The 24,008-nt window shown below is 36.2% G+C and overlaps 6 protein-coding genes across 6 annotated transcripts; 3 read left to right on the forward strand and 3 right to left on the reverse strand.

Annotated features, from left to right (window-relative positions):
- Positions 1-4,260: 4,260 nt before the first annotated feature.
- On the reverse strand, positions 4,261-5,307 carry LOC136802913 (protein trapped in endoderm-1-like). Its single transcript, XM_067059667.1, has one exon. The coding sequence runs from the start codon at positions 5,305-5,307 to the stop codon at positions 4,261-4,263; it is 1,047 nt and encodes a 348-aa protein (XP_066915768.1).
- Positions 5,308-9,997: 4,690 nt separating this feature from the next.
- On the forward strand, positions 9,998-11,622 carry LOC136802893 (uncharacterized). Its single transcript, XM_067059651.1, has 4 exons — positions 9,998-10,084; positions 10,205-10,306; positions 10,609-10,726; positions 11,370-11,622. Exons 2-4 carry the CDS (start codon positions 10,205-10,207, stop codon positions 11,552-11,554), a joined length of 405 nt encoding a protein of 134 aa, XP_066915752.1. The 5' UTR covers positions 9,998-10,084; the 3' UTR covers positions 11,555-11,622.
- A 519-nt stretch (positions 11,623-12,141) lies between these two features.
- Positions 12,142-13,169, forward strand: LOC136802895 (uncharacterized). The gene is made up of 4 exons (XM_067059653.1): positions 12,142-12,230; positions 12,435-12,516; positions 12,669-12,774; positions 12,946-13,169. The coding sequence occupies exons 2-4, from the start codon at positions 12,436-12,438 to the stop codon at positions 13,119-13,121; spliced, it is 363 nt and encodes a 120-aa protein (XP_066915754.1). The 5' UTR covers positions 12,142-12,230; position 12,435; the 3' UTR covers positions 13,122-13,169.
- A 2,142-nt stretch (positions 13,170-15,311) lies between these two features.
- Positions 15,312-16,782, forward strand: LOC136802894 (uncharacterized). Its single transcript, XM_067059652.1, has 4 exons — positions 15,312-15,376; positions 15,852-15,933; positions 16,030-16,129; positions 16,517-16,782. Exons 2-4 carry the CDS (start codon positions 15,853-15,855, stop codon positions 16,702-16,704), a joined length of 369 nt encoding a protein of 122 aa, XP_066915753.1. The 5' UTR covers positions 15,312-15,376; position 15,852; the 3' UTR covers positions 16,705-16,782.
- Positions 16,783-17,321: 539 nt separating this feature from the next.
- Positions 17,322-21,656, reverse strand: LOC136802891 (DEP domain-containing mTOR-interacting protein-like). Its single transcript, XM_067059649.1, has 8 exons — positions 21,384-21,656; positions 20,995-21,118; positions 20,667-20,851; positions 19,904-20,101; positions 19,443-19,532; positions 19,247-19,317; positions 18,646-18,750; positions 17,322-18,230 (listed from the first exon to the last, which is right to left on the reverse strand). The coding sequence occupies exons 1-8, from the start codon at positions 21,616-21,618 to the stop codon at positions 18,096-18,098; spliced, it is 1,143 nt and encodes a 380-aa protein (XP_066915750.1). The 5' UTR covers positions 21,619-21,656; the 3' UTR covers positions 17,322-18,095.
- A 101-nt stretch (positions 21,657-21,757) lies between these two features.
- Positions 21,758-23,505, reverse strand: LOC136802892 (protein N-lysine methyltransferase METTL21A-like). Its single transcript, XM_067059650.1, has one exon. It carries the CDS (start codon positions 22,499-22,501, stop codon positions 21,857-21,859), a length of 645 nt encoding a protein of 214 aa, XP_066915751.1. The 5' UTR covers positions 22,502-23,505; the 3' UTR covers positions 21,758-21,856.
- Positions 23,506-24,008: the final 503 nt, after the last annotated feature.

Here is a 24,008-nt window from a genome sequence, read left to right on the forward strand (position 1 = left end):
ATAATCCGTATTTACATCCAAATCTATTAACCCTTCTCTGTGCTGCTTCCTTTTTCATTTATTATTTAGACAAAAAAGAATTTTTTATATGAAAACTGAATTGAACTTTTACGGTGGCCCACAACTGCCACGTCAAAAAAGAAAAGCCACGGTGAATAAAAAAATGTTCACGGCAAATAGAAAAGTTCACGGCAAAAAGAAAAAACGTTCGCGAAAAAAAAATGTTCGCAGCAAATAGAAAAGTTCACGGCAAAAAAAAGAAAACTTTCACGGCAAAAAAGAAAAGTATAAGAAGAATCTTACTAAAAGAATCTTACTAAAAAGTACACTCAAATAAAAATAAAAGAAATATAGAAAAAAGCTAGCTTGATTTCTTTTTTTTATTGCTATGCCTGCATGGTGCTGCCTAAGCTGCCTTTTTCACATGGACAGCATAGACAAGGACAACAGAATGAATAAGAATGGATACTTCATTACTTCATTCAGGCAGAGGTTGGAATTGAGGATTTGAAGAAGGGAGATTTTAGCTTTTTTTAGATACCAAACTATCACGCTACAGTCAGTCAGGGAAATCCCTCAATTGCGGTAGTAATTTCTTACTGCAATTGCAGTATATACGTCACTTTTAAATTTTTCATGTACCGCAATTGCAGTATACTCAAGAACCAGAATTCAAGATTCAAGGAGAAAACAGGCAATTTTTGTACATAATTGATCATATCTTTTTAACGCACAGACAAAATATTTTTTCCGTAGATCAGATTCTTTTGATAAAGAAAAGCTATCTTCTTGTACGATTTTTTACAGTCGATGTTTGTTTATCTTTGTCGACCAGCACTATATGTAGCTGTTATAAGCCTTTGTAGGCTAATCACGATTGAAAACTACCGCAATTGCAGTATACCGCAATTGAGGGATTTCCCTGACTGACAGTGTTTGCAATGTCAGTATAGACCTAACTCTTCATACAAAAATTACGGGAAACGCATGTTTGGACTTTGTACCCTATGCTGCACTCAAGCACTTAAGCCAAAGTCCCGCAAAGGCGGGACAAAAATCAGTTTTTTGAAGTTTGCAAAAAAACGCCACATAGAAGATCTTTCAAATTCAGTATGTGAATAGAGCAGTAAAAAATACAACTTTTCTATTTTTCCTTTTTTTTGCAAAAGTTCTAGGAATGAAAATAAAGGGATAATGATGATTGAATACTATCCATTGATGTCCCGCGGCACTATCGTAAAGCTAGAATCGCTTCGCGTACTCTTCGCTTGAGAAAATGATTGACAGATTGAAGTTTTCACCCGCGCAGGAGTTCGCGGAGCGCTCTCGGCTCAATCCTCGGACCGCTCTAAAAATGGTAGACTGAGCTGTGATAGATCATTTCGTTGGAATGTTTACAAGGCTCTTGACAGAAAATCGTTTGTTTTATTGTCAATGATGACAGTGCGGTTATTAATTTTGTTAGATCTGACAAATTGATGTTTGTAAGTGCACTTTATAGTTTTGATTCCCATTGAAGAATCATATTCTGGTTTTCATGTTATTAGATGGTGTTTTAGAGCTTTAGGTCTACACTGAATGTAGGAGACAAAGTTTATTCCATTCCAACGACCATTCTTGGCTTGTTTCCGGTGTTGGTCAGAAATGATGAAGCCTTGTAAAAAAGCAGTAAGTTTTTTAATATTTTAGATTACAGTTTGCATGAATGAAAAATCACCCAGCTTTTTTATCCCAATTAAAACAAAGCTTTTCTCTAATTGGAACTCGTTTGGGAAAAAATCACTCAATTTGTGTTTTAAATTCGGCATAATAGGGCATTTACTTCTTTTGAAGAAGTTAACGAAAACTATCAGAGAGTTTATTTGGCAATGGTTTGTTTCAATTTGAGTTATATCTATTGAGACAAGGTGAAGCGTGATGCTGCAGATCGAATCTGTGTTTTGACTGAACTCGCCAATCTTTATGATTATAAAGGATCAGTCTGTTTTATGCAACAATTCTTTTTTAATTCAAAATCCCATCAGTGTGCTAATGTTTTCATCTTACTTTATATAAAATCTTTGCTGTTATGAAGTGTTCATTACTTTCGAAAATGAAAAAAGAAAGGACGGAGCGTCTCATTTTTCATTCTTTTGAAAGATCGAAGATAAGCTACCGATATCATTTTTTGTAGAAATGATTATTTTCTATTTTTGTGTAGCTGAAAACATCCTGATATCTCGAGGTATCTTTTGGGTTCATAAGGTATGAAAATGTTACCAAAGGGATCCCAAAGGAATGAATCTGAACGGGATCTGAACTCATTGATCTGACTTCCACGTCAGTTCGGTATAGTTGCAAGGAAAATCGGTTGGCAAGTCCCCTGCTGACTAACAAAATCCTTCCGCTGGCCCATTTTCTTTTTCCCGTGAACTTTTCTATCAACCTCGTTCCCTGCGTATTATCAGCTTTTGATGCTTACTGATAGCGCTAGATAATACTTCTCTGGCGTCCATAAGTAACGTAAATATAGCTTTTTTTGTTGACGTGACAGTTGTGGGCCACCGTAAACTTTTAATATCGCGCCGCACCTAAAGTAAATTCACAAAAATTTAATAAAGCGCCAATTGAGAAAATTTGAGTTAAATCATTAAAATAAATACCATATTATTAAAGTTAAAATAGATGCTGAAAAATGTATCCAATCCAAAAGTTAATTTGTGCTTAAAGAATTTGGGCTACTGTTGGGTATCTAGGGGGTATGCCCCACGTGGCAAGATTTCAATACGATAACATGCTATAGTAGTATATATGAATGATGTAGATAAAATGATCTCCAGTACACCTTGGGGCCACCGCAACCAAAAAAGCGCTGCGAATTCTTCAATCTTGAATTAATTGCAGATATTTGATATGGAGAGGTGGTCTAAAAGATAAACGAAGCAAAATTTTCACGTTCATTAATTTAAGATATTTTACCTACGACCCGGTCGATGGGAAGTAAAATTTCTTAGAACTTCTCTAAAAAACTGGCAGAGAGACCAGCTAGTATCATGATACACAATATTTATAAAGGCAAGAAACATGGATGATAGCCAAAAGTCCGTCATCCGGATATAAGTCCGTGAACATGTCTAGATCATCTATCGCGGACGGTTCCGTGTATGTTACCACAAGGAAACTAATTTAACAAAGTATCGCTCGAGAAATTTGATGTAAACAACCTCTATACGTGCAACGCTCGCGCCTATCACCGCGTGCGTGTGCGAAGAAAACAAATTCTTATCAGGGTGTATTTGTAAAATACTCTCTTTTCTATAGTATATTTATTTGATAACTTTATTTACAGTGATTGATAGAGTTAAGGAATAAGAAGAAGTAAGGACAAGAATTTTTGTTTCATCGTTAGAAAATAATTTCAATTACAATTTTAAAAACTGTTGTTGGGAAATATTTTGTCGCATATTTGCGAATCTTGTTTTTAGTATAGAAAGTTTTCACCATAATTTTTTAGAATTCTCAACTGACTTTTACTTAAATTACAGAGTTTTCATCACAGTTTTTGAGAGTTTTCAACTGACTTTTTTTAAGTAAGAGAGTTTTCAACCAAGTTATTTTCTTGGTGAAAACATTGTGTTTAGTTGAAAACATGACCTTTCAGGTCCATCGTACTTTTTCTTTGGAGATGCTTCTTACACATTCTCCACCTTTAGTCAGATCATTAAGCTGCCTAGGTCTATTATATCTTTGGATAAATCTTCCCTCTGATTCGTAATACTAAAATAACGAAAAGCTGATGATGAAACTAACTTAAGGTGAATTTTCGATTTCTTTGAAGTTTCTAATAAACGCCATACCTTTGCCTGCTTTTTGATTTCTAGAAATTTCAGCACTTTATTTTCCTTCCAACCTCTTTGTAACAAGACATATCCCTGATAACAAAATTTCAAGAGTTCCCGAAAGACAAAGAGAGACCCTACCTAAGCAAGATATACGAAAGATCGCACAAAAGGCTTTTTTGGCTTCTGAGAGTAAAAACGTTTATATTAGACAACGGAGCACTGCGTAGACGAAGACTTTGTCAATATAATGAACCCTGAAAGACGCCTTTAAAAAATTGGTGGATATTTAGGTTTTGAAAAAGTAATTGGAATTGTTTGACAGTATAATTGGCTAATTAGAACAGTATATTTTACAACAACTTGATTTCTTTTGCTATTTTGAACAAATATACAACTATTTTACAAATTCACATGCTTTCTCATCTTTTTCAGTTTTTCATCAGTTCAAGATTTGTTTGGTGTCCAGTGGGATTGATGGATGATCCCTGACTGGACTAGACTGTGGAGAATGAGATACATAGCCTGTATTCACATTGTGTTTAGCCTCTAATCGAGTTGTCTGCTGTTTCAAATGGAACTCTTTAAACTTTCTCAAATATACCACAGGGTTGGCGATGGCGTCCAGAGTACAAAAGTAAATGGCGGCAATATACACGTGATGCTCAATGACGTCATTTTCATGATATTGTGTATCGTGCGCTAAAACGAGCAAAATTAATCCGCATGTTCCGATAAGGAGAGTAGTTATTAGAAACCAAATAAGAATCCCTTTCACAAATTCCACTGCTTCCTCATAACACGAAGAGTCGCCTCTTTTTTTGGCTTTGCTGATGGCTGAGTAGGTGAGTAAGTAAGAACCAATGATGATGGAGATGGAAAGCGCGTAATACACATACGTCATCGTGCCAACCACTTTGTAATTATCCGCTTTTGTGAGAGGGATCATGATAAGAACGATAGCCGGCATCAACCACACCACAATCACCGCTAACCAACGCACCAGAGATGTGAAGATTGAGTCCAACTTTGTTCGACAGTGACAGGTTTTGATGTACGTTAACATGCTTAGAAAAAGGATGCTCAGTAATCGGGATGAAAACAAATACGAAAAGAACACTACTCGCCACGATCGAATTCGACAAAAATCTTCTTTTGATTGGAAAACTCGTTCGAAAAGCTCGCTCACGAAGACCGGGATGAAAGTCACTCCAAACAATAAATCTGATATGACCAGGGATAACACGAAAGTGTTTTGTTTTTTACGTAAAGTGTCTGACATTACCACTCCTCGAATGATGACGTAACCACTGCAAATTGTGATACATATTCCCGTCAATAAGAATAAGATTCCAAAAAGCAAATTGTATTCTGTACTCAAATCATTGTAATGTCCTTGTAAGTTGCAGTAAACAGACACGTTGAAATGCAACATCTCTTCCCTCTCTCTTCGTTCACTCACACTTCTACTAATTCGTTCGTCATGCATATCAAAACATAAAGGAAGGCTGATCCATCAAAAAATATGGCATTTTCATACTCATGAGATGTAAAAGAGAGATTAAAAGTGCTTTTATCAGCAGCCTACATGAATGTTAAATTAATCACATTCACAAAAAGATTCTTTTTATAAAGAAAGTCAATTAGTGAGCGACCATTTCTCTTAACGTGCTCGCTTTGATCGTTTTGAATGACGTCAGAATAGCGTCAGTTTTATCACCGACTTTTTTGAACGCATCAACGACATCCTGATGGAGGAGCTCAGCGAATTTGATGGCTGAGTTATCTTGAAACTCTTTGAATTTTCTCAAGTAAATAATGGGATTGGCGAGAGCGTCGAGCGTGCAGATAATGAGAGCGGTTAGATATAGGTATTGTTCGACATCGTCATGGTCTTTCGTGTTGTCTTTGGTGTACGTGATGGTGATGAGGGCGACGCCGCACACAGCCAATGGAATGGTAGTCACCAAAAACCACACCACGATCCCTCTTAAAAACTCCAGCGCTTCAGTATACAAGTCTGAATCTGCTCTTTGATAGGCTTGCTTAATCGAGTGGAAAGACAAGCCGTAGAAAGTGATGATGCAAATAATCGAGACAAAGAAGTAAACGAAAGTGATCGTTCCAACGATTTTGAATGTCTTCAAATGAACGAAAGCGATGGAGAAGAGGATGATGGGAACGACGCACCAGATGACGATACAACACAACCAGTGCATGTATTTGTCGTAAACCTCCTCCATTCGAGTCTGTTGTTTACACGTCTTAATGAACGTTCGAAGACTGATAAACAAAATGCTGAAAAGTCTGGCGGAAAAGAAATATGTGAAAAGTATGACCCTCCATGACCGGATGCTGCAAAGGGTGGCTTTTTCACCGGACAGTCCCGTAGATAGTTCCGCAATGAGGGTCGGTGTGAAAAGAACACCAAATAAAAAGTCCGATGTAACTAATGACAACACGAAGGCGTTTCTTTTCTTCCGTAATGTCGGCGACTTTAACAGACCTTTGTACAAAACATATCCACTGCAACTGATGATCGCTATGCATGAAAACGTCACAACGACCAGAAAAACGATGCCATGAATCGTTGGAAGGTCTTCAAAATGTCCCTGAAGATCACAAAATTGTACTAAACTCTCGTTTTGGAAGAAACCCATTTCTTTGAATGTTCAAAACTCATCCACGATGTACAAAGTGTAACTAATGTTACTTTAATGCTCTATTTTGTGTTACATCGATTCCTTGTTATCTAACAAGAAATCTTTTACTCTCTTAAAAGTGTTATGAAAAATTTATTCATTTGCAATGAAAACATTTTTATCCTCAAAAATGTAAAGTATGTTGAGAGAGGGAGGCCAACCTGATATTCCTATGATATCTGATATTCCTCGTGCGTCATGTAATACTGCCAATTGTAGAGTTCATTATCACCGTCTTTCACACCTTTAATCAAATTAATGATGCTCATTCTTCATATGCCTCACCATTTCTATCAGAGACGTGCAGTATAGTATAACCCATAAAGCAATATACTTGTACTCTTTTTATAAGAACCAAAAATTGTTGAATCTTTGAGGAAACTGTTGCCTCCAGTTTTTAAATGTATGTATGTACTCTTAGGTGCCAAATAATCTAAGAGTAATGTAATAGTTTGTTTCATGTTGACGAAAAGGTAGCAATAAAAGTCAACGTTACTTTACAATTTAAAAATAAGCTAATGTTTTGTTGGCAGCTCATCGTCGCTGCTACTGAGGCTAGACATTGACAGCTTTTGGTTGGCAAAGTTGTGGTTTGCTTTTATCAAGCGAAAGTTATCTGTTGTGGGACGCCAAATGAAACCACCATCACATTCAGAGTTCCATTTCTTAGCTTTTTCACACATCTCTCTTTGATTTTTCTTCTTCCATTGATGGTTAAGTCATCGGTGATCCTTAGATGATATCCAAGCCACTTCAACTTGTTTAGGCTGTTCATGATTCTTTCTTTTTCTTCTTCACTTTGTGAAATCACCTTTTTGACTTTATTGGACGCTTTTTCCTCGGCCCATTCTCATGTTCGAACCCGATGTTAATGCGTTGGTTTGATGTCGCGGATGCCGATATCTTTGAGCAGATCCTCAATTTCCTTTTTGTCTTCTTTTCTTAATATTTTTCTTTCGTTTCTTCAATTTGTTCAGGGAGTCCATGAATTATGATGTTTCTTTTCCTTGACTTGCTATCCTTTTTTCTCTCCTCTCTTCTTCTTTTTGTTCCGCAATAAAATCCTGTTAGCTTGCTGGAAGGGCAAACGATTGAGTTCATAGGCTTAACAATATGTGACCTCCAAAATGTATGTGCCTCCATTTTGTAGTTTTAAAAACGTTAATAAGTGACTGGGTCCTGATCAATGATATCTGTTCAGGCTGGACAATATGGCAATTTCAATGAATCAAATTCGTCTGAGTAACCATAACCCAAATCGTGTATGTGACGAAAAAATACTCCTTAGCATGTTTTTAATTTACAATCATGGTCGAAATCTATTGAGAATGGAGCTTATTTCCTCGTTTTTCGAAATTTGGAGTTCGGGCGAGAAAGTCGATTTTGGGCCATCTCTCAAATTTAATTGGATATTTCAATTTGGCTCGGGTTTATTATAGTCCAAAATAAATTTTGCGTGACGTGCATCGCTTCCCATTATCCCTTAGCTTTCAAAAGAATCGTATCAACGAGAGGATTTCGAAAAGTGCTGGGTCAAAAATTGATATTAAGCCAAACTCAAGATATCGGCCAAAAATGGATTTTGACGTTATGAAGTACATCGAAAAAGAAATTTTCAATTTGACTCGTCGCATTTCAAGTCGAGTTGCCGTAAATTTTCAAGTCGACTCGTCGCATCTCAAGTTGACTCGTCGCATTTCAAGTCGAGTTGCCGCAAATTTTCAAGTCGACTCGTCGCATCTCAAGTTGACTCGTCGTATTTCAAGTTGACTCGTCGCAAATTTTTTGAGCTATTGGAACAAGTTTCCTACTTTGCACGAACCTCGTTTAGCTTCCATCCGTGTGGTCACGAGGGTTATAAGATTAAGGAGATAACCCCTATTCATGACGTAATGTTTTCTACGGAAACACTCCGGTTTTGAACCGCACCCTTCTCTTGTAAAAATTTTGCCACTACTGGCAAAAACCGGGCTATTTCCGTAGAAAACAATACTATTCCGGCTTTTTCGGGTGCTTCCGTATAAAAAATGATGAATATAGATTATTTTTTTATCTCCTTAATGTCGATATCTAATACATCCTCAAATACAATTTTTGTCTACACTGTTTACTCCTACCCTTAGCTTATTAACCTTAAACAATGCGACGAGTCAACTTGCGACAAGTCATTTTGAAATGCGACGAGTCAACTTGAAATGCGACCAGTCAACTTGAAATGCGACCAGTCGACTTGAAGTGTCGAATTATGGCGGCGAGTTAACTTCATAAGTTAGAAATCGTCATTTTCTGTTCTAACTCGTAGGAATTGGACTGTGCTTCATCGTCAAGTAATCAAATATACAAAAGTGAGTCTTTCCAGTGAGATTTTAAGCCAAAAAGTCAAAAACAAATACAAAAATTTTTAGATTTTGACTGTTTTTTGACCATTTTTGGTCAACGAGTGATCCAAGAACATCCAAATTTGGCCCTGCTTTACTTTATTCTGTCCTTTAGCGAATCGATTGGAAGTTACCACTGGGCACCTTTAATCTAATTCAAGCAGAATTTGCGATTTTATGGGACCACAATTTTCGAAAAACCTTATTTGCGCCTAAATTATCACACATAGGTTTTGCCCGCTGGGAAAGAGAAGCTATGCGAAAAAGGGAAGTTCAAAAAATGTAATTTAAAGGGGATTTCGTCTCCCTGCGGAAATCCTATTAAGAAAAGCTTTCAGCTATTAGTAGATGGAATGAAATCTCGCAAATTTCTGATTCGGTCTGCACTGTATGAGCTGTGAAAGTTTAGTGGGAAAAGCGATTCAGTAACATCGAAATTTTGATTCTTCTTTATTTTCACAGGAAGTGGAATTTTCTCAACGACACGGTTATGTTGTAATTTTGCATTGCGATTTATTGAAACATTGGGTAAGGATGTGTCTTTTTTGCTTTTTACCGAAACGTCTTTTTTTTTACATGCATTTCCATTTCTTTAATTCGTTTTCGTTTCAATGAATATTGACTGGAGTTCGATTCCAAAAGCTTCGTGCCAACCAAATGACAGTTCTTGTTGAATCTATGCAAACACAGCCGTGAAATTTCCATTTTGATTTTCCTTTAATATTTATTCTGCAGGTCTATTGAAACGCAAAAGGTGTTTCAATAAAAATGTCTGTAAATTAAAAAAATATGTGTTTAGTACGGGTGTTTGACTTTAATTAAAATGGAAAAATAATTAATGAGAAATTATGACGAACTAAATACAATCCATCCCTCTATGTAATTTCCAGCAAATTCGACGTTTCTCATGACTTCTAGTTCCGTAAAAGTGATTTGAGAAAAGATAAATTGAAACCTGAGAATTCCTTTCAATCATTCTTGACTGACGAAAATTGCCAGATCAAAATAAAAGTCGTGTCAATTTCTCGATCACTGAATGGAGATCCTATTTGAGCAGTCGCTTGAACATGCAGATCAAATTTCTTTTCCATTCCCGTATAAATAGTACATCCAAAAAAACTTTCTGAAGTATCTTCAGCATTTCTTACAGCGTTTTCTTGTAGTTGTGAAGACACCAAAAACCAGAGTAAGTCCTCTTCTGTTGGACCCTCACTTTCATCGGTCGAGTGTAAGGAATTGACATATGACTAACGATAGTCAGATAGTTGATCACTTGCATATCTCCTTCTTTTTCCTTTCTCTTCAGATGAAGATTGCAGTATTGTGTTTGTTGTTTGGACTCATTTGCGCCAACCCAATCGAACAAAATGATGAAGAAGTCGCATGCACTGCTCTCTTCTCTAATGACGTAAGTGATGTGTGTACTTTTTGAATCTCTAACCAGAGGAAATCTTCAATCAGGATCGATTGACACTTTTGGAGATTTTAACGTTCTATAGTATTTAAAGTTTGGGTGAGGGTGGCGTTTTCAGCATTTCTACTACCTTGGCCGGCCATTGCTGAAGCCATCGCCATGATAACGGACTTTCGTCACCAGGTTTCCGGTCTATATGCGTCCTTGATTTCATTCTTCTTTGAAATAGAACACTTTCTCGTCCTACCTCTACGATGGATGCTGTATGCTGTATGAAAACTTTTTCCATTCTCTAGGTATGTGACGGATACGAATTAGCTGGGCTTGAAGACGAAATGGAAGAATCGAACGCCAAACGACAAATGCCTCCACCAGGGGGTAATGGCGGTGGTGTTGAAGACGTCCTCGAAAAATGTAAGTCCTAAAAATATAAAGCTTTAATGTTTTTAAAAGTCTCTTGAACGGAATGCAGTACTGATCATCGAGTACGACGGAATGTCGCATTTCGTTCACACCGCGGTAAATTTAAAAAAATTACCCAGTCTGTATAACTTTCAATCTAAAGACCCTTTGCGGTAAAAGCTCTTCAAATTACGAACTACTTAAGATATTATAATAAAAGTAAAAGCTTTCGTGATTCTCCAATCTTAGCATAGAAGATCCCATCGTCTACCCAAGATCACTGGAAAAAGGAAATAGTTTAGGAGGCGGGATAAATTTGAAAACAGTGTTGAGCCCGGGCCGTAAGCAGTGGCGGAGGTGTTTACAGTGTCTTCTGCCATGTTTTCCCATAAACCGCCCTGACGGGTGTAAACTCAGCATAATATATATTTCCCCACGTTTACTGACTGTCTAACGGACGATAGTATCGTCTAATCTCAGCACTAAATCCAATTATTACAAAATGAATTGTGGGATCGAAAGCCGTACATATTCCAGCTAAAATAATTATATGACGTATGCAACGCGTCGCACTATTGGATAATTGAGTATAATTTGTTATTCCATTAATCCCTACAATGTTCATAAAATTTTCTTATCACAATTCTCGTTATAGTATTGTTGAAGAAATTAGAGTTCTTGGTCAACTTGGGTTTGTTGAAGAGAATTCCTTTACTCGGAAAATTCGTTCACGATTTGGTGCAAAGCGATCCTGAAGGAGTTGCCAAAGCGTTGAATGGTGGAATCTTCGCTATGATCCGACTCGTTACCAAACTCCTAGCCTCCGGTGCTCTCGGTTGAGCGAGAATATATTCAAAACTCATTTCTTTTTGCTATCAGAAATAAATACTTTACAAATAAATATCAAACCAATGCGTTCCTTTTCGGCTGCTGGTTTCTACAATTTTCTCTCGTAATTTACGAAATTTAGACAAACAAAATCTCGAGAACAGAGAATTCTTCAAAGCCTTTTTGTTGACAGCATAAAGATTTATTAAGTTATTACCCTTTCCCCGATGGGAACGATAATTAGTGTAGTTTTCGAATGGTGATGAAATTTAAGGATATTTTCTTCACTGGGGGCTTACTTGACGATCAAGTTTTCTTTCAGTGGATATGATCTGTGACACAAGAACAGAAATTCATTGCATCGAGCCCTTATATTGATATCATTTCCATGACGAGATCTCATTCTTCGTTTTGTTTGCTTCAAAACCGTGATTAGATGTTTGTGTTATGCATACCCTAAATTCGTTCATTTAATTCAACCGTTTTCACTTGATTTGATCAAATTTAATAAAAACCTCAAATATTGATCACTAGTGAAGCAACTTTCAAAGAAAACTCACAACAAAACAAACAATTCTGTCAATACCTCTTCGCCTATAAAGTCTCCAATATTTCGCATAAAAGTCACTCCATCTTCACTGCTTACATTGGATCAGTTCCAAAGAGATTTACTAAAAACAAAAACCAGGTATACTTCTATTGTTTTTCTTCTTTAGAAGTAGAGATTGTTGTCTACTTATGCTTCCATTAGATATTTAATGTTGAACCTGTTTGTCACATCACTGCCTACTGAGTTTGAAATGCAAAATGTCGTCGGAAATCTATTTCTAAAATTACGACCAATCACTACACTACACAGAATTTTATTGTCCTCCTTTTTTCCGATCTTCAGAATGAATAAATTGGTGTTGTTACTTCTTGGCGTTTCGTGCGCCCTCATTGCATTCACCAACGCCCGCGCCATCGAAGAAGATGTAAGTATATTTTTTAAAACTGGTTTCTGATATACAATGAAAAACCTTGCTCTTATATGCTGTGATAAAGTTCACTTTTGTAGAGTATCGAAGTGCTATGGATGCATTTCCTGAAGCTTTCGTAAAATTTTCTTTTGTTGTTTTGTTTTCAGTCAGAAGACCTTGCCGAACTTCGTGAGCGAAGACAACTTCCACCCCCACCCCCAGGCGGTAATGGCGGTAATGGTGTTGACCCACAGAAGGAATTGCTCGAAAAATGTAAGGGTTTAAATTTCAAATTTTCTGTGCATCAAAATTCTTGGTTAGATGACAACAAAGACATTAAAATGTTTATAGCATATGAGAATTCATGAAAGGAAATCGTTTTACCTTCATGGGGAATCATGCGATATGTATCCAACTTTTCTGACTTTTCATTTCCCGTTTCAGTGTTGTTGGAAAAGTTGAATTTTATCACTCGACTTGGTTTATTGAAAGGGATCCCCTTCCTTGGACAACTTGTTCACGATTTGGTGGAGAAAGATCCAGAAGGCGTCTCCAAGGCCTTGAGCGGTGGAATCTTTGCCATTCTCGGTCACGTCTTGAAGAGTGGATTGGTTGGATAATCTTGTAAAATGCATTGTAGTGAAATATATTTTTAAAATACCAAATAATGATTTTGTTCTTTTTTACTCTTCCATCCTGAAAACAATTCTCTGTACCAAGTTCATGTCTGTACCCTTTTCGATTTCATTATTTCTTTATTAAGAAAGAGCTTTTGATACCCAATGATGGCTTAAGTATGCTTCTGAAATTAACTAAAGCTAAGGCGATACTATACTATTGGACCTAAAAATGTAGTTTTCTCACACCCCTGTCTCAGTGCAGCAATATTTTATTGCTCTCCGGATCACCTGGGGATGTAAAACTAGGTTTGCGAGATGACGGGTACTTCCGAGCCAAAGTTCGAAAATCGACCCTTAGAGAGACTGAATCTCGAAAATTTTCAAGAATTTATGACCCTTTAGGAAGTCGATTTTTTATTTTTGTAATTTTGGGACTCTTAAAGAGACTCGATTGCTTTTTAATGGTACTCCTTTAAGGCTCACACATACCAAGCACCCATTCTGCCTAAGTCTCCACCCTCTTCGGTTAACAACAGACTAAAAAGATTTCATGCACTGAAGGTTTCGAAAATTAGATGTTGACTAATAATCAATCTCGTATCAGAGTAACGATTGCTTCCTATTTTATAACTTTGAGCGCTGTTAGAATCGTAAAAGTAGTTAAAATCGTTCTAGATAGTGCAATTTAATTGTGAAATTTGATTGTGAAATTCGAGTAAGAAGTTAGATTGACTGGCTGTGAAAAATTCCCAGCTTTTGGATGTCCGATTTCCCAGACAAGATTTTCCAACACGTGGCCCGGTGTAGCAGAAAAAAGTACTCCCTAATCTTTTTTATACATGCTTAGCACCTTGTTGCTTTCTTCTTTTTTTAGGCATAAACTCTTCTTTTTAGGCATAAATCCCTTAACCTTCAGTAAGCTGAATGCAGGAACTAAGATGTTTAAACAAAATCCACAATGGGCAAAGGTAGTCTAAATAGATTACGACGCCCCTCAAAACAACATCACACATCGATCATAGCAGAAAAAAGTACTCCCGGAAATAAGTACTCCCGGAAAAAAGTACTCCCGGAGTAGTATTTCCAAGGATATAAATACTCTTCCCAGGAAATTGCACTCCCTCTGGGAAATTTGTACTCCCCTAAAAAAGATACCTTAATTAATTCAAAGAAAAACTGCAAAACCTTAAAAAGAAGCACTTTTTGGTTTGAATGACATTTTGAACCTTTGAAAACAATCGAAACACTGTCTAAAAGTCCTACATTACTGGAGTATTCACGTAAAATATCGATTCTTTCGATTATCAGTTTTGCAGGATTTTTTTCCAGAATTTTTACAGCCTTCTTAGAAAAAATAAAGACTTGAAACACAAAATTAGAGACTTGCTTTGGGGGTCTAGAAAAAATAGTCCAAACTTGGGGCTAAGGGTCTCTGAGTAGGCAAATTTTCCTCTCCTACCAAATTTTTACCCGACTAACTTTTTAGCTCGAATAGAGTAAGAATAAAAAAGGTTCGAGTAATTAAGATTGAAGGTATAACTGGTATACTGAAATGGGATTGAATTTTTCAGAAAACTTTTACTGTATATTCAAGTTTTCTCGACCCTAGCTCTGAAACTTCGTTCAAATTTAAAGTTGATGGACCAACTACAGACAAACGCTGGTTGGTTATTTCAAAACCGACAATAACTTTTATGGAGATTTGAGTTTCCAGCATACTATGGGGAGTACTATTTTCCTAGAGGGGGTGACAGTTTCCTAGGAAATATGTACTCCCGGAAGTACTTTTGTCCTAAAAAATATGAGTACTTATCTCCGGGAAATATGCACTGGGGAGTACTTTTTTCGAAGAATACTTTTTTCCTGTGGCACCGGTAGAATATGGTAGTTCTCATAGTATCATAAGCCCTCGCTGCCAAGTGCCTCTAGTCTTCTTTACTGGACTCATCAAAAATTATCAGAAAGCAAAATCCAGTCAGAAGAAGCCTAGATGTGTCCTCACGTGAAACGATAAAAAAGTCTTTCAATTTAATTAAATCATGAACTTGATTAAGTTTGTTTAATCAACTGGTTCGATATTTTAAATAGCCCAAACAAAGTATATTCAAATCCTTTTCCAGTTCTAATTCAATATTTATCAACTTTAACAATCCATGACAGACTATAAAAGAGACTATTTTCAAGAGGAACTTCACTCACTGCATTTTAATACAGCTTCTTGACAACTTTGGTGTTTAGGCTAATCGATTTTCCAGGTAAGTGATTCAATTGAACTTCATTCTTACGAAAATGATTCTCAGTTCTTCTAGAGATGTCTCTCCTGATGATAGGATTAAATAGAGTATGGGCTCTTCCAGAAAAAAATTGTACATGGGGGGTGGAGGATATAACAATTTTTATTGATTTACCCACCGGACAGAGTGACTTTTGAACCCCCCGGACAATAGGTTTTACTCCCCGGACAAGCATCTGCTGACCCCCTGGACACACCAAATTACCCCCGGACAGAGCAAATTTACACCCTGGACAAGGCAAATTTTGATGATTTTTTGCTACCCCCCGGACAATATATCCTCCACCCGGGGTGTACAAATTTTTTCTGGAAGAGCCCTATAGCCTATTTCTGACTGAGTTTTGCTTTCTTTGAGTCTCACTAAGCAGTCAACCAAAAAACCAAGAACCCTGGGCTAAATATTTAGTGATTATCTAAACCCTGTTCTATTTTTTCAGGATGAATAAATTGGTGTTGTTACTTCTGGGCGTTTCATGCGCCCTCATCGCATTTACCAACGCCCGCGCGATCGAAGACGATGTAAGTGTCAATCTGTTTTTGCCCCTGCCTTGCTCTTATCCAGCTTTGCCTACCTATCCTCTGCCCTTGCTCTCAACGATTTTTTGTTTCTTTTAGTTGAATGAACTTTTAGAGTTGGAAGAAAGTCGCGAGAAAAGACAACTTCCACCACCAGGCGGAGGCGAAGGAGGTTTGGACAAACAATTGCTCGAAAGATGTAAGCGAAATTTTCCCAAAAAGTGCTTAACTCTGATTCCCAAAACCATATCCTTCTTTATTCCAAGCGACAGGCAGTAATCTCCCCAGGGGGTACTAATCATGCCATTCGACGAGGACTGTTACGCTGAGGTTCGACGAATTGACCCTAAGCTAGACTCATTCTTAATTATTTTTGCCAAAGCTTGCGGCTAACGTGGCTCTGGATGGGTGACTAAAATCGAATTCTTACCGAAAGAAATATCCATCGAAGGATTGGTTTTTCAATTTTTTGATTCTATCTTGTATATTGTATATTGACAATGGAACACTGTCCAGCAGTAATTGCTCCCAAGTAGGAGAAGTATTAAACAAAGGCTAATAAAATAATAAACATTTGCTTTTTTAGTGATGTTGGAAAAATTGAACTTTTTGAAGAACTTTGGTTTATTGAAAGGAATTCCATTTATCGGAGAGTTTGTTCACCAACTGGTGGAGAATGATCCAGAAGGTGTCTCCAAAGCCTTGAGTGGTGGAATCTTCGCCATTCTCGACCTCGCATTGAAAGCAATCGCTGCCGGAGCTCTTGGAAAATAGTTTTTGCGTTTGTGGTTTATAATCTAGGTCTCATTTTTTTGGTTGGAAAGATAAATATTTTCTTAAAATTGAAACAAATTTTTTGATTGGCCTCAGGTAACTTCAGGGATTCTAGAAATCATACCTTCACAAAAATACAAAGGAGAAATTAAAAGGTCGCAAGGTTTTCAATATTGAAATATGAAATATCTATCTTTTCAAAAATGAAAAGAAAAACTTTTAAAATATCAATAACTCTACATAAAAATTTCCGAATAATAAATTTTGGGTATAAATGTTTTTCTGGATATAATTTCACTCTATCAACTACAAAATGTACAAAAAAGACTTTCTTCATAGAAATCATCTGAAATAAGGCTATCATAAAAAATGTACAAAATTTCTCTTTTAAAAGATAACTCCAATAAATTTCTCGGTAAAAAGAAATGAAAAACACGGCGAACCACTCCCTCTTTTCTTCACTTACTACCCATTATAGTGTTTCATCTTTTGAGCAATCATGTCTATGAAAATAAAGAGGTTATAGAAACTTTCGAAGCTATCGCTGGAGAGAGTACAATTTTTCGAAAAGACATGCTTTGCAAGTGCCGAAACTATGATTTTTCTGCAAACAGTGCGCATCTTCCTTCAGTAAAGAAAGGGTTAAGAAAACTTAATAATTTGTGATGATAAAACGCGTTCATTAAAAAAGGAAATTGAATGAAGATAAAATAAAAGGAAAATGCTCGATATCGAGTCTAACTACAATACAGTAGTACATTATTAATCCAAGCCTGTCTGAAAAGTATGTGGACACTTTCTTCACTTTTTTTACTGCCAAAACAAAATAATTTTTGGATTTAATTTGTTCTTCGTCTTTTTAAAATTTTTTAATTTATTGGATTATTCTCCTCGCAAACATCTTTACAACGATGTAAAATTTTTAAATAGAGCTATGCCAAAAAGAAATTAAAAACGTATGCAGATACTTTTGAAACAGACTTGGAATACAGTTGAAGCTCTCTAATTCGACCTTCTACTATTCGATAGGCTCCCTTTTTCGATGAATTTTAAAGTCCCCGTCAACAAGAAACTCTTATAAACGACGCTCCCTTATTCGATAAGCTCCCTTATTCGATGAAAATCCAATTCCCCTTGAAGATCGAATTGGAGAGCGTCAACTGTATTTCTATTTCCCTTTTTACGGACGTTATCAAAAAACGAAACGAAATGAAATGTGTGTAGGCTCTTCCAACCGAATAAAAACATTTTCAGTGGAACTTTCGTTTTTACACCACTGTAAAAAAAAAAACACCACAAATTATCAACACCTTTTTCAAAATATTAACGTTTTAAAAAAAATACTTCAACCATGCATTAAGAAAGCACCAACTACGAATTGTGGAGACAATTCAAGTGCCGCTCGAACGAACGTGTTGCAAAACAACTAAGTCGACGACCATCCCTTGAAGAATGATGTTGGCAATCTCATCGTGATTCATGGCAAGGACGATCTTACCGTTCACCGAATAAATGTACATCCGAACCTGCATAAAGAGATAAAGGGAGACAGAATTAAAGAGAACGTAGTCAGGAAAAACATTATTTTTCTAAGGAATATTTCGGCAACTTCAACATAAAAAGGGATTTATTTAACAAGGTTTATGTTCTATCTCTTATTTTTATATCTATGTATAGACACAAGGGAGAAAAATCATAGGCTGGCAATTAAGATATAGATATAGTTGACAATTATCAATACAAGTGAAATTTTTATGGAAAGATATCCATCATGAACAAATCTGATTGATGAATGAAATATTAGACATTGAAATTCGGTCTTGGAAATCATGAAACTTTTTAATCAATTGCCAAACCAAAGTGACATAAAAAAGTAATAGAAGTTGGAGTAAGCTGAGTAAAGTCGAGGTTTCCGAGATATTTCCTTCCAAAGTTTCTCACCTTTAGACCAGCGACGGCAGCAGGACCAGTAGGATCAATGGCTTGAACATAACAAGGACCATCTCCCCGTATCACAAAACCAAAGCCCACTTTATCGCTAGTTATCTAAATGAGAAGAAGGACATCGATGGATTTTGAAACAAAAGCCTCGACAGAGCAGACCTAATTCAGGTGTGAGAAAACATCATCAGACAAGTAAAATCAAACAAAATGCGACACCACGACATTTCCAGTTGAAGATATCTTTCCAAAGTGTCTCCGAGAAGAGTTGAGATTGAAGTATATCAGACGTTTTTGCTTCTTTCTCGCAGCTTAAAACGTCATAACGACATATCATTAGCAATTAACCAGATGAGTTTAACTCTCGGAGGTCTCATTTTGCAATTGAATAAGTGCGTTTTGATGAGAAATGCAATTAAAATGCTACGAAAAATAAGGAGAGTGAACAATAATGCCATTACTGCTTGTACATGAGAAATTTGCAAAAATCAGTCAGTTATTTTTCCAGTGTCTATAATAATTCCTTGATCCGAGGGACATATTAGTCATGCCAGCAGCTAAATAAATAAACAAAGAGGGGAAAGATTGGGAAGATGTTTACCCGAACATTCTTCCACTGATAAGGGCTGTCTTTACTCATCAATTCTTTTGCTGTCACATCTCGCAAAATCACTGAAAATAGAAAAAAGGAAATTCATTTATATTTCATTTCAACTTCTTATCATTGATGGTACCGTCCACTTTTAAGAGGTAGTTTCAGGGTTGAATCTTGAAGCTTTGATGACAAAAACACTTACCTGGTTTCAGTTTAGGGATTTGTTCGACATCGTTGGAATTGACGTCCGGCTTGACGTCTTTTTCTTCCTCAACAAAACCGTCATCACCCCCTAGCGAGAAAAGAACGAAACATGTTAATATCATTTCAATATTATTGTCATATTGTATTATACTCCTCCTGATTTTTCATAAGAGGGTTCAATGCTAAACAAACAGTTGACAAGTTCTATCAGTATTACAACAAGAATCACACGTTTGTTTCTTAACTCGAGAGTCTCCAAATTTTATTCTGATTTATGTCATTTGTATAAAAAACTTCGAGTAAATAGGCTCTAATTGGTTGAAATGCGTAAATATCTTATTTATAATTCTTAGCCGATCGAATTTGTCCAAATTTCACTGAGTCATAATGAGACCGAAAGATAAGAGATGTTGGAGAAAAATATAAATGTTCTTCCCGTTGAGGAAAGTTTGTGCGCACCTCTCCACAACATTTGTAGATACTTTTTGTTAGCTTCAGCATCTAGATTGATGCGCTTCATGTAATCATCGATCCCCTTCATGATGCCATCCTCGTCGTTCAGGTTCAACGCTTTGTGTAAAGGGATAGGTGCAGCGATGTCGAAAATGAAATGATAAACTGTTTCGTCATCTTCAAACTCACACTCCCCAACCAACACTGAAAAGGAAGAAAAATCCAAGTAATAATATAGATCGAACTTAACCATCCTCATGCAAAACTCAAAGACTATTATTCCCTTTCTATTCTTTGTTTGAAGAATAGTAAAAAGGAAAATGTCGATTGAAAACAGTTAGAAAATGCAGCCCATTGCACTGTTTGAGTCGTGACTAACTTATGACGTGATTAAAATACCTTAAAAACAGTTAGAAAATGCAGCCCATTGCACTGTTTGAGTCGTGGACTAACTTATGACGTGATAAAATACCTTAAAAACAGTTAGAAAATGCAGCCCATTGCACTGTTTGAGTCGTGACTAACTTATGACGTGATTAAAATACCTTAAAAACAGTTAGAAAATGCAGCCCATTGCACTGTTTGAGTCGTGACTAACTTATGACGTGATTAAAATACCTTAAAAACAGTTAGAAAATGCAGCCCATTGCCCTGTTTGAGTCGTGAATAACTTATGACGTGATTAAAATACCTTAAAAACAGTTAGAAAATGCAGCCCATTGCACTGTTTGAGTCGTGACTAACTTATGACGTGATTAAAATACTTTACCAGGTTTGATGAGGAGAATATCGAGGAATTGTTTGCCGATGTCCACCCCATTGGATCGATCACAAGCAATGTTGTTGGAGACCATCCATGAAATGAATTGGTGAGCTACAAAACAATTCTCCAGGGTCGTCTCACTGTCCAAGTGAACGTTCTTCATCAACCTGTTGTTGCTATCTCCTAAAATTCTAGAAATAATGAGAAAAAAGTTATCATTTACAAGAATGACCTTTTCTTTTTATATGAAAAGTTAATATGAAAATTTCATTAAAAATAATCTGAACCTTCTTAGAGAGAAGAATACCGGAGAGTTTCATAAATCATTCATTACCTTTGGTGAACCATGATGGCTTCGTGGAAGCGCTCGTGTTGTGCATCGTCCACAAAAAACGTACCATCATCAATACGAAAACGATAGAATAAATACTCATTCTTAAATAAGTGATCATCACAAACTAAAAGTTTAGAAAAGAAAAAGAACAATAAATTGAACTATAGTCATAAAAAAACACCGAGAAAACAAGGCAAGAAGTCAAACAAGGCAACAGTCCATTGGCAGTTTGTACGTTTCGGAACATTGCTTTTCGTCTTGAAAGACACCGGGGAAGCTCGTTGCTTTTAATGATATATCTTTACCTCAATAACAACGTGTCGAAATTTAAGAGAAGTCAATTCTTTTGGGACAGACATTAATTAGAGGTGTGAGGAGCTCGTTCATACCATGATGGAAGATGCCATTGCTTTGTAAGACCTTCATACAAGCGATAGCATTTGACGCACTTTGCGCTTCATGATTCTTCAGCAGCCACTCCACCACCTCCTTTCCGACAAAACAACAAGGATAATTTCGCAAACGATACTTCCTATCCTTCACTATGGTTGGATCTCGATGCATCTTGAGGCGAATGATCTCGCCCAAAATTAAAATTCCTTCTTTTGACGGTGGAGGTAACATGTTTTGTCATTACATTGAAATCTATTTTTTATTAGTCACTGAAAAACATAGAGCGAAAAGAAAATTTGTACAAAAAACCTCCTCAAAACTGATTAGAACTAACAAAAACGAAGGCAAAGGATGCAAAACCAAGCAAGCGTGACAGAAAACAATCTTCTTTCAATAAATTTTCTATAAAATAATAAAATTAATTTAAATGATTGATTTTTCTTTGAAAATTAGTGATAATAAATCAATATTAGCTTATCTTGGCCAAATAGATATTAGAAGAGTCATCATGCTGAAGAAATTCAATACTGAAGTCTTTTTCCAAAATATTTTGAAACTTTTGGAAGCGTTCCTTGTATCGAATTTTGCCAGCCAGCAGTATCTTTACAGTTTTGTTGATATTATGAAAATATTTGAAAGTTTTAACCAAGTTTTGAAAAGTTTCTTCGATATAGACAAGATCAGCGCCAATGATGTAATCAAAATGTTTATTGGCCCACTCTCTTTTGTGATCATCTTCCCAATTCAAAGGTTTTACATCAAAATTATGCAAATGATTCAAATTCAATTTTGTATTTTGGTGGCAAGCATCCAAACAATCAGCAAGATCTGTCATGACAACATTCCCTCCTAAAAGACTGCTGACAATCCCACAAAAACCTGTACCAGAGCCAAGTTCGAGAATTTCTTTTCCTTTAATATCTTCTCTGATGGTCATCAAGTACGTTCCAAGAATAAGTGCTGCTTCCCAAACAACTGCCGCCACACCAAACTTATTCCAATCTTGAGATATCTTTATTACTGGGAGATCATCTCCCATGGTGAAAGTCCTTTCTTCTCTTTCAAAAACTTGCAGAAATGGTAGTGGGTTAGGCTCATATAAAATAAGTGCCATCTTTCAGCCGTTTTCGTGTGTTTTTGGTCAATACTAGCAGGAGCTATTGTTATTTATACCCTAAATAAAATTTTGAGACAATCATTTTTGTGTTTTTACCCAACATATGTCATTTCTTTGAGACATTGTGATACCATGAACATATGGATGACTGAACATCCATCTCCTTTGCAGTTTTGTAGAAAACACTGCTAGCTTCTTTACGGCCTCGTTAAAAACTTGAAACGAAACAATAAATTTGATGATATATCTCTTGGGAATACCTTGCTAAAACTTCGACAAAGTCTCTGTTGTTCTACTTTTCTCACGCCCTTATCTATATCATAACAAAGATAACAGAGGCAAAATTATCGTCAATTTGTCACAACTCTGACTAATATTTCTAATTTTGGTTCATAAGTATGGAATAATTTTAGAGAGTATGGGATTCAAATTATGATATTCTTATGGCACAGGCTCTCAACTTTGGCATACTTTTTTTTTCCAGTCATAAAAAAAATTATTGGAGTGACAAAAGTGATTCAAAAGTATACACACAGTTGAAAATCTGCATTTCAGTGTTGAAAAATGTTGATAAAATACATTGCAAACTCAAAAAAAATTCACAAATAATTCTTTTGTGAATTACGAGTAATATTCAATCTCTGTCAAGCCTTTTAGTTAAGTAATTCAAAGAAATAAAAAATTGTGATGGAATATTGTCAGATTTTTTGTAACAAATTTGATATGCAGGTGGCAACAAAGCTCGCTTCAAAGAGACAATAAAAGATAGATGTTCAGTCGTTTATATGTTCATGGTGATACAGAGTGATTTCAACCGTGGAAAAAATTCGGAATATGGAGTAAACTTTTTTCTAGAAATCGGATAATCCGGGGAATTTTTCTTAAAAATAAAAAATGTGTGAAAAATCAAAAATCAAATTTTTCACATATTGTGCGAGACAATTTGGAAATGCACGAGTCTCACACTAGAGATGGCACCTCTGTTATTATTCAAATGTCTCCTTTAAACACAAGTGGTCGAAAGGGGGACTAGGCAGGAAGGCACACAGTGTGATCTACATGGTATTTTCAGTTCTTGAAATGAAGACAATGACATGGCAAATATGTACAGGAATAAAAACTAGAATAAAATAAATGAATACACAGATACGCGTAAAGAAAACACATACAAACACATATAGTTATAAAACAGCAAAAGTGACAAAAATGACAAAAACAGTAAACAGTAAATAGTACATGTAAACAATATTGAGTATATGGCTTAAAATGACAAAACAGGAGTAATAGTACTAAAAGGCAGGTATAAATAAACAAGGCTTTAAAATAAAACGAAATTGCTAAATTAAAAGGAAGCTCCCTAGATGCTGGGGTGGGTGGAGGAGCAAAAATACAGCAGACAGCACTAAGAAATGAAGAACTGAAAAAGGGCCATGTGAAGAAACTGAGGCCTTATATAGACATGAGAGTGAGGCTGAACCAAGAGTCCGGATAAACCAAAACAAAC

This window comes from Clytia hemisphaerica, unplaced genomic scaffold, assembly GCF_902728285.1.
Source record: "Clytia hemisphaerica strain Z4C2 unplaced genomic scaffold, Clytia hemisphaerica genome assembly, whole genome shotgun sequence".
NCBI classification, from domain to species: domain Eukaryota; kingdom Metazoa; phylum Cnidaria; class Hydrozoa; order Leptothecata; family Clytiidae; genus Clytia; species Clytia hemisphaerica.